This window comes from Eurypyga helias, unplaced genomic scaffold, assembly GCF_000690775.1.
Source record: "Eurypyga helias isolate BGI_N326 unplaced genomic scaffold, ASM69077v1 scaffold4389, whole genome shotgun sequence".
Lineage (NCBI taxonomy): Eukaryota > Metazoa > Chordata > Aves > Eurypygiformes > Eurypygidae > Eurypyga > Eurypyga helias.
The window spans coordinates 51,185-69,844 of NW_010272609.1; the positions used below are offsets into that span (position 1 = coordinate 51,185).

Consider the following 18,660-nt stretch of genomic DNA (forward strand, 5'->3'; position numbering starts at 1 on the left):
ATGACAGCTTTGTTGTTATTTACCACTCAGAAAAAAAGATGTTCTTTCCTTCATTCTCTTTGTGGCCTCCCTCTCCTCCCCCACCCTGTCCTTTGGAACCACATTTTCCCCAGATTTTCTTCTTCACAAAGAAAAGGCAATAGAAAGAGAAAGAAAGGAAAATATTATTAAGTTAGAAGCTATTAGAATATGTTTATTTTGTTTAAAACTATGTCCATCAACAAAAATCAAGGATTTGTAACTAGTTCTTAATAGCATAACAGTGCAACTTAAGTAAATGCCCCCTGGCATCCTGTGACTGGCAGGCTTAATCTAGAGAAAGACAGTGCTCCTACTTAGAAATGTAATTATTCAGTGATTCAATTCTAAAATATCTATGCTGGACCCCTTTCTAGCAGTCTTCAAATGTTCTTATTTTAAAGGGATCTGGACACCTCACCAATCCACAGTTAAGGTGTTATACCAGTACAAAAGTGCCATTTTACTCCTCTGTGGCAGTGTAAATTTCCTGCACACTGCTTATAGGTGGACCTGCAAAGTACCAGTGTTACAAGTTCTGCGGTGGAATGGTGCTTTGTGAAAGTGAGGCAATACAAGGTTATTGTTCATGTAAGCTCATGCTTATCAGGAGGATATCAGGAAGAAGTTCTTCCCAGAGAGCGTGGTGAGGCACTGGAACAGGTTGCCCAGAGAAGCTGTGGATGCCCCCTCCCTGGAAGTGTTCAAGGCCAGGCTGGATGTGGCTTTGAGCAACCTGGTCTAGTGGAAGGGGTCCCTGCCCATAGCAGGGGGGTTGGAACTAGGTCATCTTTAAGGTCCCTTCCAACCCAAACCATTCTGTGATTCTATGATTTTGCAGAATAGTAAAAGCTGAGCAGCTTTGCTGAGTTTCTCAAGTATAGATCCCAAGGAACGGATGCCAGTTTTGTAAAAACACCAGAGGAGCAAGCACTAGCTTGTGTATTTTTCAGCATTATGGGTGAAGAAGGCCTGGAGATACACTGTTCACCTCTTAGGTAAATCTGCTTAAGATGAAAGCTGAGTGATGAAATGTCAGTACAGGACAACCTGTGATGCCCTGATCAGGTCAGTACTTGCCCTGTAGAGAATGTTAGCCTTCATATCCATTCTGTAATAGTAATTTCCTGGTAGGGTACCTCTTTTGGAGGAGTGATTACCAAAGTCTTTACTGAGCTCATAAAGGGCGATGTTATGGTTCTATCACTTCAATGTCTGCCAATTTTTCGAAGGAGGATTTACTGCCCATGCCCCAGAGAATGCTGATCCTTTGACGGTTGGTGAGGAAGCCTCTAGACAGCAGGCCAGAACTTGGTTACAACTGGATTGATGCAACTGTAGTTATATTGTATGCAAATCAGGTTTGTCTCATTGATTTGAGTTCCTTCTAAGATAAAATTTTGTCAAACTGATGGGTTCTAACCTCATCCGTGACCAGGTTACCATAAAGGACATTACCTTTGGAGTAATTCCTGAGAAAATGGCCCATGGTGGACAAGTTCAACTTCTTCTGAGGCTCTCTTGCGAAATCTTTTCAGAACTGAACCTCTTATGTCTCCAACACTGAGAGGAAACAGAAGTTGCTGTGCACGTCATTGTGCTAGATTTGAGGGCATTTTGGTATTGCTAACTGAACCAGTGTCAGAGTCTGGTTCCAGGTTTAAGTTGGCCTTTGGCACCTCCTGGTGAGAATGCAGTCTTCTTATAAATGTGCTTTTGAAGCTGGCATCACCCTGCCCTAGTGAGCCCTGAGGAGACATGCCACCCCTTGCAGAGTTGGCATGGGGAGCAAAGGAAAGTAAGCATGCCAGGAAGTACTTGGTGCTGGCTCACTTTCCTTTTAGCTTCATGAGGGTCACAGGTGATGCCCCTCCGGTGGATAAAGGAAGGTGCTAGATAAATTAATCCCAGCACAAAGTAGGGCAGGTGATACTTGCCAAGTGCATAATGCCACAAGTGTGGAGGTTTGGGTGGTTGGGGTTTTTGTCGTTGGTGGTAGCTTAGGGTTTTCTTAAGTGAGCATGCTGATTTCTACACACAAAGTCCCTGGAGAGCTTCTGGCCGTGTGCAGGACGTTAAGTTCCACTGTGCAGCTGCTGTCCTAAAGGTGCTTGTCCTAGCACAGCTACTTAGACTCTGAGAGCTCAAAGCAGCTTTGTTCTGGCAAGCAAACAGACCGAAGCTGCGTGGGGCAGGTTAGGGCAGCAGCTGCTCTGATGACAAAGCTCAGCTGTGTTGCTGCTGATACAGCATCCAGCATCCTGCGGTTGGGTTCACCTGCCACTTCCCTCCCTGCTCTCGTGCCCAGGGAGCTGGGCTTCACAACAGGCTTTAATTATTTACTCTCTAAGGATATGGCTTATTCTGCAGATTAAGTGAAAAAGTGAAGTCCTTAAAAAATATAACACAAATAAGCCCCTGAGCTGTCAAACAACAAGTCCCTTAAAAGGGCAAAATATGCAGCTCTCTGTGGACTGCACAGATCCCTCCTTTCAAAGTGCTGGCAGGAGGCTTCCTGTTTGGATGGGCCGCTCACAGACGGTGTTGTGGGGTGAAATCAGTCACTCCCCAGCTCCTCCCTCCGGCCTCCCTTTATGCTCCTGATACCAAAGGCCCTTGAGCCTGGGTCCTGTCAAGATGGGATCTGGCAGCTCAAGTGTAAATCTGAAAGCATGCATTAGCACCGTGCAGTGCCTCCTCTGGATACATAAAACAGCCCAAACTAGTTATGTGTGTTTGAAAATGTGATAGACAAAACGCTCCTACTGCGACTGTCCTGGCCATAAAGGGATAAGTGGGTGTTTGGTGGTCTGGCTCCAGAGTGGTGGAAAATTGATTTCTGCTTCATCATTCTGTTGGGTTTTTTATTTTCACTAAATGGGATACCTTTGGTGGATTCTTCCATTTATCCTGTGTAAATTCTCCAGTGTATGCTTTTTGCTTCTAATACTTTGGTTTCTTTACTGTAGCAATGAGAGAAAGGGCAACACTGGCATTCATTGGTTGGCTACTGAGTGTTACTGATAAATCTACCTGCTGGACAATCCCACACTGAGGCATTTAAAACCTTTTGAGAAACTTTGTGAGAGGTGATTTTACACTGCCATACAAGAACATGTTAATACCATATTAAAACTTGGCTACCTTGTCTAGCTTGAGTTTTGATTTTGCTGGTTTGTGTCTCAGGTTCTTCTGTCCTCTTCCAGCTGTTGCACCAGTGATAACCGTTGCAATTGCAGAGAGCTCCACAGATCCAGCAGTTTTCTTTATCACTTAATGTCTGTTGCTTATGTTTGGGTTTTTTTCTTCCTGCAGAACATGATCAGAAGATAGCATCATACACCATGATCATGGCCCCCCGAAAAAGGAATCGTCATGCGTTGGGGTTTCTCTGTTGTTTTGGGGGTAGCGACCTCCCTGAAATCAACCTCAAGGACAATAACCCCCTCCAATTCCTGGAGTTTTCTGTCCCAATCCCACCAGCAGAGGAGCTCAATGCCAGATTCTCTGAACTTGTGGTAAGTTTCTGCTGGCTGATTGATATAATCTAGGGGGTGGATGAATTCCTTCCTTCAAAGGAGGAGTAAAGGGACTTAAGGGACTAATTAGGGATAGGAAAAAAGCTTCTGTTGAACCTTTTTTCTTTTTTTCTCTCTTTTTTTTTTTTTTGTCTTTTTTCTTTCTCCCATGCTTTTATGACCAATTCCTTGGTGGGAGAAAGGTGGCAAATGACAGGATGGATGACAGTGGCACTGGGTATAACAAAATGCTTAAATAAGCTGATTTATTCTCACAGCACTATGCAATTCTCCGGGTATAGGATTGGGCATATCAGAAAGAACCTCGTAAGTTCTCTAGAAAATGAATGCCTCACAGTCAATTTCTTGTTAAAAACTTCGGGGTAAAATCTGCTGTAGGATATAATACAGTGGAAAATCTTAGGGTTTGTGGGCCTTTTAAATAAGGACTGTCCTATTCTGTTGATCAGTAACATACTGCTGGTGAGGTATAAGAATCAGGTGACCATGCAAATTATGTTTCATCTGCCAGCTGCCTTTGAACCATGAAAAGGTGCTGTTTTAGCAACAGACAAACAGGAAGGGAAGCAGTTAGTTCAGATGAACTTTGTCGTTTGCTTTTGTGGTAAATGTTGTGAATTCCATTTAGCAGGCACTTACTATTCATGCCTGGCATCAAATGACACTTGTGGATGAAAAACACAGGCAGAGGTCATAGGGCTGCGCTGTTTTGCAGCCTGCATTGTAAAGCTGATGCCCATTTCATGTAGTTGATTAGTTGTCTCATTACCACTCTGAATCTGGAGGCTATATAAAGGGTATATATGCCTGAGTTGTGCTGAGATGAGGAATAGAACAGAAAATATTAGATCTCAGAATTAGAGGAGTTTGCCAGTAATCTTTCTACACTATACCTACAACGTTAGCCCAGTAAGTGCTTGTCCATTACTATGGCTTCAAAGTGCTATAGCAATGAAAATAACCATACAGTTTGGGTATGCAGGAGGAGGTCAACATATGGGCAACTATAGTATGTCATACCAAACATAGGGAGAGCTACAGTTTGTCAGATCAGTGGTCTGACAGCCTAGCCCAGGCTCCCATTTCCAGATAGGGTGCAAAGCAGAGGAAGGATATAAGATATGGCCATAGGGGGATCTCTTCCAGAATACTTTCCAGCCCTCTAACAATTTTTTAGCTCAAGAGCTTCCTCAGCCAAAGTTGCTTTCCATGTACATAGTAAATTGGCGTGTACTTCTTCTCCAGCAGCTGTTCCCACCTCCCCTAGCACCCATGACAGTTTTTTAGCATTTGCAGTATTCTATGCTAGGGGTGTGGGAAGGAGTCAGTAGGGTTTCTGACTGCGGAGAATTCTGCTTGGTGACAGGTCTCTGTCATGAGTAAGAGTATAATCTGTCATCTGTTCCGCTGTCAGTTTATTTCTGGATGCTGCTTAGGTATTGTTTTTCACATGCAAAGCTTTAATCGCTCTATCAAAGTTCACCTTTCTCCAATACTGAGATCCATTGAAGCATTCAATCCAACCTTCCTGAAGACGTCACCAACAGATGTGCTTTGCTCCTGAACTTGGCTTGCTAAAACTTGAAACTGTTTACCTTTGGGTCATAGCACAAGACCTGTTTTAGTTGCTGCTGGGCTTTTGCTTATTGAGAAGGATATCGGTTTCGATGAAGAGTTTTGAGGGTTTGTGGTGGTATTAAGGGTGCTTTTAGCTTTTTGTTTTATGCCTGGCAAATACCGGTGTTCCATGTGCTTGTGGCAAAACAGCTCACAGCTGCCTTATGGAAGTCTGTAAAACAGTATGATTTATAATGTTTTCGGTGCAAAATTTAATGACAAGTATACATGATGACCTGTAAAAATTTTTGGCCCCAGAAGTTTGAGAGTTGTTGGTCTGTGCTATAACTTATCAAATGTGCTGACAGCCTGTAACTGGTATATACATTTCAAACAAATGAAGGTATTGAAATGAAAATAGATCATATTCACGTTCCTATATTTAATGATAATACCCTAGCCATCATTACACAAGAAGTGAGGTGGGATGGAAAAGTGCTATTTTTCAGAAGGTTAATGGTGTATATCGCACATTTTCATAAACATTCAGGATGGTGATGCATGTCTGTAGGAGTTCCTGGGTAGGCAGGTAACACTGGAGCGGTAAGGGCTGTATGAGTGAGAGAACGGGTGCTAGAAACTGGGCTGGCAGAATTTGCCTAGAAGGGCTACTTTGTCCACAGGTCCGGATTAATGCATGTTCTATGAGACACTAAAATAAAACAGGATACATCTCTATTGACAACTCAGATGAGATTTTAATTGGATTAGAAAGATTCAATCTCTAAATGTGCCAGTGTAAATCAGCGACCTGGAAGTGCCTGAGAGTGCTCTGTGCTGTGTACTGGCCTCCCTGCTGCTTATCCGTTAGGGTCTAGTCTGGGTGCACTTCTGCTATATAAAAAACAGATTTAAGTGTAAAGGCTTTTGACCCAAATCCCCAAGTGAAATGATAACACCGACATCATCTGAGATCTGTAGTGAGAAGATCATTTGTGTTAGCTTCATGAAGCAGGCCCAGGGGGTATAGCCTCATCTTGCCATCTGCTCTACAAAGGGTATAATGAAACATTGGTGTGCTTGAATGAATTTTTAAAAGCCTTATTTTTCCCCTTGTTGCAGTTAAAATCTGGGGCATTTCCCACATAAGACTTAATAACAAAAGAGGCTAATCCTATCTGTGCTGGAAAAGCCTCCCTTGTGATGAATTTTCCAGTCCAGTAAATATTGTGTGTTTCTACCTGTCTTTCTGAGGAAAATTGACATTTTGAGACCCAGAAGCATGTATTCTCTTGTTTCTGTGGTGCTTAATATAATGAGAAGTGTATTTGGAGATGTCCATTTTGCAAGAGGAGGAATTAGGAATATGTTGGGATCCTTTATTTGTGATGGAGTCACAAGATCCCTCCAGAGCTTGCAAACTTGTTTGTGTAGACTCCAGGCTGAGGTAAGTATACATCTATGGGCTGCTTTGTTTGGGGAATGCACCCACACCAACTAACTGAGTAACAGCACCTGCCTAACTGGACTCAGACCAAGGCAGTGGTTGTCAAATGACAAGTTGATGCTGTTTTCAGTCAAAATGTCTGCTCTCGATGCTGCTCACCCAGAAAAAAAAAACAACCAGTTCTAGGCTGGATCCCAGACGTTTGTGATACTTGAAGCTGGATGCTGTGTTTAGGCCTTGTCTCCTCGATCAGAAAATTAGAACAGAAAGGGTTACTCCTGATACGGGCCAAATTCAGTCTTGATTCATTTTATTGGGAGCATGTGCAGGGAGTAAGTCTGAATGAAGACCCTCAGGATGATTGGCTCTGGTGTTGTTTGGGCTAAGTCAGCAGAAGATTTACTAGCTCTCAGGCTACCTGGTGGCAGTGATTGCCTTGGGACTAATACAGTGGTGACAGTACAGGTGAGTCCTTATCAGAAGTCTAGATGCACAAGACATCCTTGTGACCACAAGCTTTGCCCTTCAAAGGGTTGCTTCTGTGTACCCAACTAAAAGAGGGCAGAACAGCTGGCTTTAGCATCTCTCCTTCAGTGAACAGGCAAGGAAGAGAAGCTCTAGAAAGTAGGGTGTGCGGTGCGGTCTACATTATAAATTATAAAACTGTCCCTACCGTCTGTCAGGGGTGTTCTAGCCAGCAGCACTTGTGCTTTTTTCCTCAGTCTCTCTTTTTATCTGGCACTGTGTATGCTACCATGTGTATGCTGCTGCAGTTGGTGGTCTGTTCAGTGGGTGCCAAGCTAGTTTTGTGCCTGCTGGCAAAAATGGCTGTGCAAGCACATGTGTTTTTCCTTGTGCAGATTTATTGACTGAACAGGAACTGTAGAAGAACTATTGCAAGGCAAGGGGAAATAATTTTTTTCATGAAACAACTTCTCCATGTCCTTGTTCATATTTGTCAGCAGTGGTGTGTTCTTGTCACAGTGGATTCTGATTCTTTTTGCTCAATATTAGAGTTGTCTTGTTTGTTAAGGGTGGTGTGCTGCTTGGCACTAAAGATTTTGCCATCTAGATCTCCCTTACACAGCAACCTGATGTGAACTCAGACCATGCCAAGAAGGGTAACATAAATGATGGAAATTCAGGGAAAGCAGAAAAATGTAAAGAATGCTACACAGAAAAAAAAGCAGTGTAAAGAGCTTGTGCCTTTGTTGTTTCTCTTTTCATTTCTTTTGTTAGTGGCTCTGTTGAGATGGTCATGGGGTTTGAGAAGGCGGAGTTCAAGATTGTCTATTTTAGGATGGAAGATCCCTGGGGAAGAAGTGGAGTTGTCTTTTGAGTTACCGTTTTCCAAGTTGATCATATTATTACAGCCTCTAAGCTTGAATCATATTTTTCTCCTTTGAGTTACCTGCACCACATTAGATTCTTAGACTGGGAAAGATCTGAGGAATGCTCACTGTTATCCCCTCTTAGTCTTGGCTGCCTTTGAAGCATTCTGGTATTTAGCTCAGGTGGGACATTGACTGGGTTCTTTTGACATGGTGTGTTTCTCTTACGTTGCATTTGAACCTGATTTGGTGGTGGATTTTGTTTGTTTTCTCCTCAGAGTACCTAAATAAAAGGTTTTATTGACTTTATAGATGCAGAAAAGATTTTATCCATATTACTATTTACCATCCTCCTAGGCTTTTCCACTTATGCCACCAAAAGTTCCTATGAATTTACACAATTTACAGTCAAGTAGCAGCATAAATACTCTCTGTTTCTGAAAACTTCAGGATTATCCAACATCTCTTTTGGCATGCTTTTATACTTCTTGAAATGACAGCTCCTTATGAGATCCCATCATTCCTTAGCTGCCAAAAGAGGTAGGTTGCTGTTTGGGTGGGGCAACATATGATCTTCTCTCTCTCTGAAGAGATCCAGTTTTCTGACTCTACTGTGAAAGCCCGATTTTGTTATACACACAGAACTGCTATGTACTGTCCTGGACAATGAGGTCACTGGAAATCAAAAATGCGTTTTCCCTTGTAATATTGCCTGAGTGCAATGAAATGAAGATGCAACCAAGTGCTGAATCAAGGGCTCTGTCTTTCCCTCAAGATCAGGCACCTTCAGTGTGTTCAGCCCATGCTGGGAACCTTGATTGAAACCTTAACCTTGATTTCTGTCTGCAGTCCTCTGTAACACCAACCCCAAGAACATGGAACTATGTCCCTTCCTGACATAACCCTAAATTCAACTCTTAGCTGCTCACCTTGTCACCTCAGATACCATAATATTTAGTCATGGCTTCCACAGCAACACAGTTGGCTAAATTTCTGAATTAGAGATGAGCTAGCCCAGGAATCTGACTGGAATGAATGGCAGTGACTACGACAGCAAAGATAAGTGAGAAAATGAGGATCATGTTAATTCCATCTCTTGTAATAAGAGCTGTGCAGAGGAACTCCCATGAAGGGGAAAAATACAAGGACGTAATGTGTCGGGAGAGTCTGAGCAGCAGAGGCAGCAATGTCGTAACCTTTGAATACTCTGATAACTTCTGTAACTGTGACTAGAACTTTTAACGCCTTGTGCCACTTGAGGAAGGGGAATATCTAGAGTAAGGTGCCTGTTGCTTTACTCTACCTTTTGCTCTTGCCTTTTTTCTCTGTCCTCTCCCATCGCATGGGTCTCTTGGTTTGTTGTTTTTTTGTTTGTTTGTTTGTTTTCCCCCTGCACATTTAGCTAATCCCATACTAAGTAAGTGAATGTCTTTATCTTGCCCTGAAACGGAAGTGTGGAATTAGTGGGGTGTTTGCTTCTGTAACATATTTTGCTGTGCTCTCCTAACTGCCCAGGATAATAGTTTCCAGCACTTTAGTGACAGAATGCTGAAGAATGTGAAAGGAGTTTGTTGCTCCACTCTGAGCACATGAGCCATCCACGTGACTGTTATCTTTGCTAGTCCTCTCAGGACAGAGACAAAGGAACAGTAGGGTCACTGGGGACACATTTCTAGTAGCATTGGAGGAAGTGATCAGTAACAGAAGGTCTAGGAAAAGTCAGCTCTTTGCTTACTTTGTGACATCTCTTCACATCTGCTCCTTCTCTACCTTCACAGTGAACAAAATTCAGTGGTGATAGTCTCTCTTTCCAGAGGACAGCAAGTTAGAGAAAAGAAAGAAAAAGGAGTTTTATGTTAAAAGAAATTAAGGTACCGCATGGAGGTATCTGAGAATTCATTTATTTATTTTGTCAGAGGAAGCAAAACAATTTCTGAGCAAGGTACCAACTTGGCATGCACTGGGTAACACACCTTCATCAAGAACCACAGAGAGATGAGATCCAAACATAAATGACTGTAGTAGCGGTTCCCACTGCGAACAGCTGACTTGGAAGAGGCACGTTTCCTTCAGGCTTAGTTCTCCCTTGCAGGCCATTTAATATAATGGATACAACATAAACCTCAGATGAAAACTAGGCTTCACCGCATTGAGTAAGTACTCCCATATATCACTGGTCCCACTCAAGCTTGCCAAGTCCTAGCTAGCTGTGGCAGTGTTCTTGAGGCCCCTCTTTGGCTCTGTGACCTGCAAGAGTATTTATGGGGTAAAATGTACAAGGAATGCCTCTGCTGTGGGCTTTCCTGTGAATATAGACTGCCCTAAATATTAGTGTGTGTAGGCACAAGAGGGCATCAGCTGTGCTTTTCTGTTTGTTGGCAGGCCTGGAGAATGAAGTTCTCTGTTTCTCCCACAGCTCCCTTGTAATACTTCTGAGGAAGAGAGATGCAGAGTGGCCTATTCTCTCTCCTGGCTCCCAGTGTGACGCACCACCTTCCCAGAAAAGTACCCTTCTTGTCTGAAGCTTATGTAGTCCTTAGTTTCTCACTGAAAGTTTGAGGCTTAGAAGACATACATTTAGGTCCTCACTTCAAACCCCAAACATGTGTCTTGCATTGATAACAGTATTTAATCACATTTAAATTCAGGCATGTTGCCAAGATTTGAGTATTTCAGTTTCCAATTATCAGTCTTTAGGGTTATTCTAGCCTCTTCCTGAATTCTTTTTAACACAAGAATTTAATTTCTGTGTCACTTGCCCTGCGTGTAACTCATAGACTATGCTTCTGACAAGCCTGTGGCCTTGTGATGTTGATCAATGCAAATTTATCCACTACCAATTTAAAAGTGCCTCTATGCTGCTTCGCCCATAAGAGGAAGGTTCTTTTACTTCATGTGCCCATCCCCTCTGTGCTTTTCTCTAATGAATGATCGTACCTAATCAGTCAGGAAGGTTGTGTGATGCCAAATGCAATCAAGATCTGGACAGGTCCTTCATTTTTATTTGCATATGATGAGCTCTGACTCCAGCAAACTAGGAGGCTTGGCTGCCCTTGGCTCAGTGGAGACTCCCCACCCCAATTATTACTTCCTTCCTTGTGCTTAATGAGAAAGCGGCAGTGGAGGCTGTTAGAAAATACTGATGATGAGACTAAGCTGGATTTTTCATGACCAGAGGCTCATATCCAGGAAGAAAGCTTAGCATCACCATCTGAGTAGAAGACACTGTCTCAGAAGGCTGAAAAAGGCAAAGCTTTGAGGCAGCAGAATGCTTTTCTCGCTGATGGGGTCCAGGCCACAAAAATGTTCCTTTCTCTTGGGTTAGTTTATAGTTGTCAAATTAACGTTTTGCATGCACCCAGATGCACTTGTCTTCTATTATAATAATGGCAAAAGTACTGGTTGGTTTAAGATTTCTGAAGCAATTAGGGGACTGAGGCTGGGGAGGCAAAAGCTTTTCATGGTATCATAGTCTCTCTAGTTATGCACAGATGTTCCTTTATGTCCAGCAAGGCTCTTCGGTCCAAGATTGTACATCCCCAGGATACCTTTTTTTCTTTTTTTCCTGCTCTTCAAAGAGAGCTTTTTAATAACGTTTGGTCTGCTTTACATGTGTCCCACCTGCAATACTTGTGTCCAAGTCCCTGATTTTAGTGTGCATATCGCTCCAAGCAGCGTCCTGTAGTTACTCAAGTCCCAGTATGTAAGAGGTATTACATTTTAGGCTTAGTTTCCCCTTCAGACACTCACCTACCTATGGAGTCCTGTGACAGGGACAGGCTTGTGGCACTGAGTGCAGCACCAGCACTTTCTCTAGGCTCCTTTCCAGTAGGTGCAGCTGGCTGGCAGCTCCCAGCTCCCTGACCAGCTGTGTAGGAAGCAGCAGTCACTGTGCTGCGAATGTGTGAGACCCAGATGCTCTGAGAGGAGGATGTGATGGGAGCCAGGTTTCACACTCTGTGCCTGAGAATCAATAGGGTTGTGTAAACAAATGCAAATCCTGGCCCAGTTTATGTGCCAGAATTTGGGTGTGAAGAAGCTGCGGGTATAACCAAAGTACTTGTGTAGTTACAAGGCTTTTGTGAAGGGATACGCTGTTTTGTAGATCTTGTGGCTTTATGATAAATCTTAAGGACAGGTCGGTATCTGGTGTAATGCAGTTCAGTTCCACTGAGAACAGTAGTGGAGTTACATCCTTCTACATTGCCTGAAATTTGGCCTGCGTGCTATTTTCTATGTCTGTGGTGATTGTCAGCTTCTGAATATCCCAAACAGCATATACTAGCCACCTTTCTGAAATGTGGGGAAGGTAGTAGTCATGGTGGGAATACCCAAAGGGAACGTTTGAGTGTGTTCTGAGTGTGTTTTACTTAGAGTAGACATGAAACCCCTGAGAAAGACCTACTTACTGGACTACATGTTTTTAGCAGGATAATCCTGGTGTTGCCTGACTGAGGAAATGCATGTAGTCCGCCTAGGGCGTAAGAGGAGAATTACTGGATTTTGGAAGCACGGCAGATGTAGCTTGGGATGGAAAAAGAGGGAAAAGAACAGATCCTGCCACTAGAGAATGGATGTTCTGAGATGTCAGTCTTGTGTCTTCCCTCTACTGAGTGCTTGGAAGCTGCCGTGATATCCTATCAAATAAGCCACGGAGAGGGTGGATGTGTTTATTGTTCAGAAATCTTGTGTCCACGTGTTTCTAATACCTTGTTGGGATTTGATAACACTATCTTGTTTTGGCATGGCTGCAAGTGCTAAGCAGAATTACACAGAAAGAAGGAAATAACATCAAGCTTTACTGTGTCTGCTTTCCTTACTGAGACATAATTAATATTTGAATGGCTTTTGTGTTGCATTATGGCTGTAATGAAGAGTCAGGAACCTTCTGGAGGCAGTCTGAAATCTGCTGAAGTGATAAAACACTGAGATGATATTGATAATAGGAGTCATACGTGGTAGCTGGAAGGATCATATTAATTTATCTTTGTTGCAGCTTTCTGGGGCTTTTCCAGCTCCACTTGGATACAGAGTAGACAATCACTGCCTTTCTTCTAGAATTGGACTAGCATTCTTACACAGCTCCTAACACTTTGGTGCCTGCTGACTTAGAGTAACTGGCTCTGCCCTCTCCAGTAGAAAAAGAGCCAGTGCAGCAGTACAGATGTGTCCTATTGCTCCACTCCTTTGAAATGGCTTCTCCAAGTATGATTCCTGCCCTACTGCAGTTTCTATCCTTTCTTTGCTTCTCTTTATTAGTGTCTTACATTGTTCAGAGCTGTATTAGGTGACTTACAGTTTTATTAAGACCTTGTACCTCACCTTTAGAGAGGTTGTTTGAATCTAGATTGGGTCTGCTGAGGAGAGGTGGGAAGACTGTTATGAATCAGGTCAGAAAGGTCATTTGGGATGAGAAGATGCCCCCTGGATGTGCAGCTGGGAGAAATGGCAGAGGACAGTTCTACATGATGCAGAAAGCATGATGGCCAGATTGTAACTGGATGAGAAATTACGATAAGGAGAGACAAAGTTTTCCAAAGCGATGAAGAAAAAGACACAGGGAATGCAGTAGCTGGGGTGCTGAAGGGAGAGCAGAAACCAGGGGCAGAGATGTAGGTGACATGGGATGAATGCTAGGCTAAGACAATCTTTTGGCTATGCTTTTGGAGAGAGCTTGCACATTGATGAAGGGAGGTTGAATGACGGATGTCTGTTTCTTCTGCACTTGATAGAAGGGCCAGGTCTGAGATGATGTAGGAGGCATGATTTGTCATTTATCCTGATATGAGCAAGAAAGGAGGAGCTAGTTACCCATTATGATGAAGACCTTATAAAATTTATCTGGGGAGTAAGTGAAACATCTCAGGGAGGAGGAATGGTAGTGAAAGTGAATGGGATACAAGTGTTTTTCAGGGTAGGAGTTATCCCTGCTAAGATGGAGTGTAGCTGGGATTTAGGAGGAACTGTTAAAAAAATAAGATAATTGAATGGAGAAGTCGATAACAATCATGAAGAATCATCTGTTTAATATGTTGACTCAAACTGACTGTATTTGCTCATCTAGTAGCGGTATCTATATCAGATATAATCATTGCTCAGATAGTGTATCATATAGCCTGAGGGAGGGTGGGAGAAAAAGGTTTGTGATTATGTCATGACTCTGTGTCCTTCTGTGGGTGGATTGTGTCTTCAAACAGTGCTCAAGATTGTTTATAATTCAGGGAGACTGTTAAGTAATCTGGGTTGGATCTTCCAATGTTGGAGGGCAATGGCCTTTTCTTGCCATGTACCTGGTCTGCGAGACCCCAACACAAGCAGCACAAGGTGCTGCAGATGAGGCTGTGTGGATGGAGTAGCACCTTTTTAGGGTACAGGGTTTTCAGGTCAACAGTTTCCTGGAACCTTCCTCCATGCTGGGTAAAGGGGACTTTTGGTGTTGCTAAATACAGGAGCTGAGTGGCCCTTGTGCTTATCCCTTCAGCACTGTGTGGGAGCGGCACCCAGAAGGCAGGTGTCAGAAGGTGCTTTTCCTGTCACTCATAGCACCAGGCTGCCTCCATGGCTGCTCTGTTCTGGCATGTTTTGTCAGGAGGAAATATAGACAGATGCCTTCCACCTGGCACTGGAACACCACAGGCTCACAGCTTTTAATGCTAGATACCTTGTTTCAGTAAATGAAAGTCTGTAAGCTTGCTGGGAGGAAAACATTTCAAGAGCATTACTTCTTTTTCCTATGTACTTCTGCAAGCTTATACAACTAATTTCATGCACTTGTGAGTTTGTTTCCTCTGAACAGGGAATAGTAATGCTGCTTAAACCAGTTTTAGTACAGAATTGTAGCCAGATTGAAAAGGTGCTGAAAAGATGCAGCACATGTGAGTCACAGGTAGGACAGGAGTCTCCCAGTGCAAAATGTATTGTATTTGAAGATCTCGGGAACAAATCTTTACTACTGCCTCCTGTCGTAGACGTTGCCCTGGTCTTACCTAGTTGTTATTGTTTTTTAGGGGGAATCTGATGCAAGACTCTACAGCCTTCCTGGCCAGACTCTTTCACATGTGGACCCAGTGCTGTATGTGAAAGGGCCCTAGTCAACATCTGTATATGCTACACACCTCTGTATTAAAAACACTTAAGGGCATCTTCTAATTTTGCATTTTCCCATCATTCTTTGACCACATAAAGGGGAAGGCTGCCCAGACTAATAACACAAACACCTTCTGAAGAGAATTTAGCAGGGTGTACAACAATGTTATGCAATGGTTTGCTAGGTGAAGGTTTGACAAATAACTTCTCCAAAGGAAATTACAAGGGGAAAGCAGATTGCAGTTTCCCAGTTTGGAAGGTGTCCAGGGAGATCCCTGAGTCATGGAAAATCCATTGGGATTGCTGTAGTGGCTGTGTTTCAGCATTACATCTTGCACAGAGAGCAACAGCTGGATGAGTTTGTCAGTCGGTGTAAAGTTGTTGGCTTCTACATTGATGATGCGAGAGAACTTTTGGATTACAAATGCTTAATCAGATAATAAATGGAATTACAGTTTGTTGTTAGGAGATGAATTTGTTCTGCAAAGCAAATGCTCATCCTTCTCTTACTCCTTTTGCTGTATTTTGTGAAAGTTTCTGATAATTTCTTTCTTAGAAATATTTAGAGAAAAACATCTTGGCTGGTGTTTTCATAAGCCCAGTGATGTCAGTGCAGTAGTTGCTGTCCTGATTATCAGAATGCTTGAGCAATGAGACAGGACAGGGTGTGAGTGAGTAACCAAATACACTGTCATGCCTTCAGTTCAGTGTTTGACTATGGAAATACTTGGTTTATGTGAGTGAAGAGCATTGTGGAATCTCAGAGGAGATAACAAAGCCACATATGTGGGTGTTCTTCTAGATGATCTGGACTGATTAGTAGTAGGTACAGCTCATCTCCACTTACTGAAGTAGAAGTTAATAGGTAGGGAAAAGGGGACAGCATAGAATAGTGTGTCTGAAGGTTGTGCTGCAGACTGTAGAACAAGCCGGTGTTATAGGCTGTCTAGCCGACCGGTTTAGTCTCTGTTACAATTTAAGGCAGGTAATTCAATTAATATTTTGCACTTGTGTAAATCCAGAGTAAGTCCACTCAGTTTAATGGCGTTAGGGATATTCTGATCTCTGGTTTGCACTACTAAATCTGGAGTAATTATTCAGAGAGCAAGAGAAGAACTAAAGCCAGTTTCTGGTTTCACTTCTATCAGTGTAAACCTGAACTTATGCCAGAAATGATGATGATTTATTTGAGTTCCTCTGAGTTTACCCTTCATATAAGTTTGAGCATGTGTGTCTGAGCTGCACAACCAAAGCTTGATAAGAAGTTAATTTTGCTCATTAGATTCTTAACTGACCTCTCAGTTCCTCCTGCCCTTTTGCATAATATTTTATCGGAGATTTAAAGGTCAGCCAAGCTCTGACTTACCCATGTTTTCCTCCATAGGGGCATATGACAAATAGGATGCACACAAGAGGATAAAGCTGGGAGGAGAGGAGTAGGCGACACCGACACCCCTGGAAATTGAGCCTGCCTTTGGCACAGGGCTGCAGCCGCAATTCCCAGCCCACATTTTGAGGGTTGAGCCAGCAGGCCTGTGTTTGGGCAGGAAGCGATCAGAGAGGTGTGTGCCTGTGTGCTTTGGCACCGTCTAAGCTGTGAATTGCTCCAGCCTAGGAACCTCCCCTGAACTCATTAGTATTAAAACAGAACAGAGGAGACTTTGTAGGGAGGGAGAGGGTGGGGAAGCCGGAAAGGTAGCAGTTTAGACGGCCATTTCCTAATAACCTTTCCCACACCTACCTTCCCATACAGGGTCTCATCTGAAGGACATTGGCATGAAAAACAAACCCTGGCACAGGGAGGAGGAAGAGAGGGGGAAATGAGGGGAGGAGAAGGAAAGGAAATGAGAGGGGCAGGGAATGGGCACTGTGCTGAAACAGCAGATTTTATTGTTATTTAGTGTTATATATGGTGATACTAGAAGCTCTGTTTGAGAGAGTGATTTGATATACTGTGTATAACCAGAATGTGGAGGTAAATGTGGTACTTTGCTCTAGAGAACTTGCAACCTGTCACAGTGAAAAGATGTATCAAGCAAAGGTTTAACAGCTTCAGTTCTGTTTGGTGTTTTCATTTAATTGACTGGATAGTGGAATACAGAGCATACCTATTAACTTTCCAAATGTCACTAGGCTGTAAACACTGTGGATATATTAAAAGACAAGCTTAAAAGAAGATGGAGAAATTGTGTGAAAAAGGGTGGGATTCAATGGAGCCAGTGAAAATATGTTCCTTTTAGGAGCAAATTTGATAATTCAGGATGGGAAGCAGCCAGGTGGGTACACTTCTTCAGAGAAGAAACTAGGGGTTATAGTGGATCACGAGTAAGCACAAGTCATGCAGGTTTTATTTAAAAAAAAAAAAAAAGTCAAGTCATTGTCTTCATGGAATATATAACCAGGAATGCAGTCTGGAAGATGCACAGAGTAATCTCTGCACTCATCATTGATAAGGTCTCAGCTGGAACGTTGTCCCCGCTTTTGAACAGTGCTCTTCAAAAAAGATGTACTTTGACCAGGGAGAGACCGGAAGTCAATTAGAAGAGGAATGAGAGGTCCAGAGGACATGACCCCTAAGAAAGACTGAAAGAGCTGGGCTTGTTTAGCCTCAAGAAAGATGGCTGAGGAGGGACGTTACAACAGCCTTTAACAGGCTTGAAAACTGTTATCAAGAGGAAGGAAGAAGTATGCTCACCGTGTTTGTGGTTGATAGGGCCGGAAGTAATAGGCTTAAATTGCAGCAGCCGAGATTTAGATTAGACATGAGCCTGACTATTCAGTTTTCATCCCCATCCCTCTCACTGGACTCATTCCAACTCACTGACATGGACAGGCAGCCCATCCTAACAGAAAAAGCAGTGATGATAGTCATCTGTTTGCATTATTGTCTGCATATGCCCACCCATATCCATGGAGTGTCTCTCTTGGTCTACTTATATTGTAGCTCTGTATGTAAGAGAATGCCTATCTAAGTTTTGATCTGTCTCTCAAAACATCTGTGTGTATTGTTGCATAAACAGGTACTAGTTTTCCTCATTCTTTCTCTATTTGGCCCAGCAGATTGTTGTCTCATGCATGCGGTTTGTCTGTGAAGGGCAGAAAAATGAACAACAGATGCTTCTAGTGGCCTGTGAAAGGGGACTACCACAATAAGCCTTGCTGGTTGTATGTACTTGTATGCTGTCAGGTCACAGAAAACTTGAAGGAGTAGGAGAGAAACAGGATTTAGCTCTTCTGTAGGAAACAAGTAATTAACCAACAATTAATGAGGAAAAAAGGAAGCAGTACAGTGGGAGGGGGTGGGTGAATGTTAACTGACTTTCTTCAAGATAAATTTCTCTGCCAAAAATTAATGCCCTTGACGGATGAAATTCTTACTCTGATGCTGACCCTTAAGAATGAGTAACTTCTGTGTTGGCAGAGTAGAAGAGAAACACATCTTCCAGTACTCAAACATCAGGTGCTTTCTGTGTTGTACTGTTGTGACTGAGAATCAAGAGATTTGGGCCTCTAGTACTGAAGTTTTAAAGCCACAACGTTTTGAAAAAGCAAGAAGGAAAAAGAGTATAATGGAATCCCAGCCTTTTGTTTGTCTGCTTTTCTGCCTTACAGTCATATCTGTGGCAGTAGCTGCAGTGTAAACATTGCTGCCTATGCCAGCAGGCTGTGTGAGCAACTCGTG

The 18,660-nt window shown here is 42.9% G+C and overlaps 1 protein-coding gene across 1 annotated transcript in view; it reads left to right on the forward strand.

Moving 5' to 3' along the window:
• Nucleotides 1-3,331: 3,331 nt before the first annotated feature.
• LOC104515259 (disheveled-associated activator of morphogenesis 2-like) overlaps nucleotides 3,332-18,660 on the forward strand; it is a 55,494-nt gene continuing 40,165 nt past the window's right edge. The window contains exon 1 of the mRNA XM_010159173.1: nucleotides 3,332-3,536. Coding sequence (XP_010157475.1) covers nucleotides 3,363-3,536 — 174 coding nt within the window. The 5' untranslated portion in view covers nucleotides 3,332-3,362. The remainder of the gene's footprint in view (nucleotides 3,537-18,660) is intronic.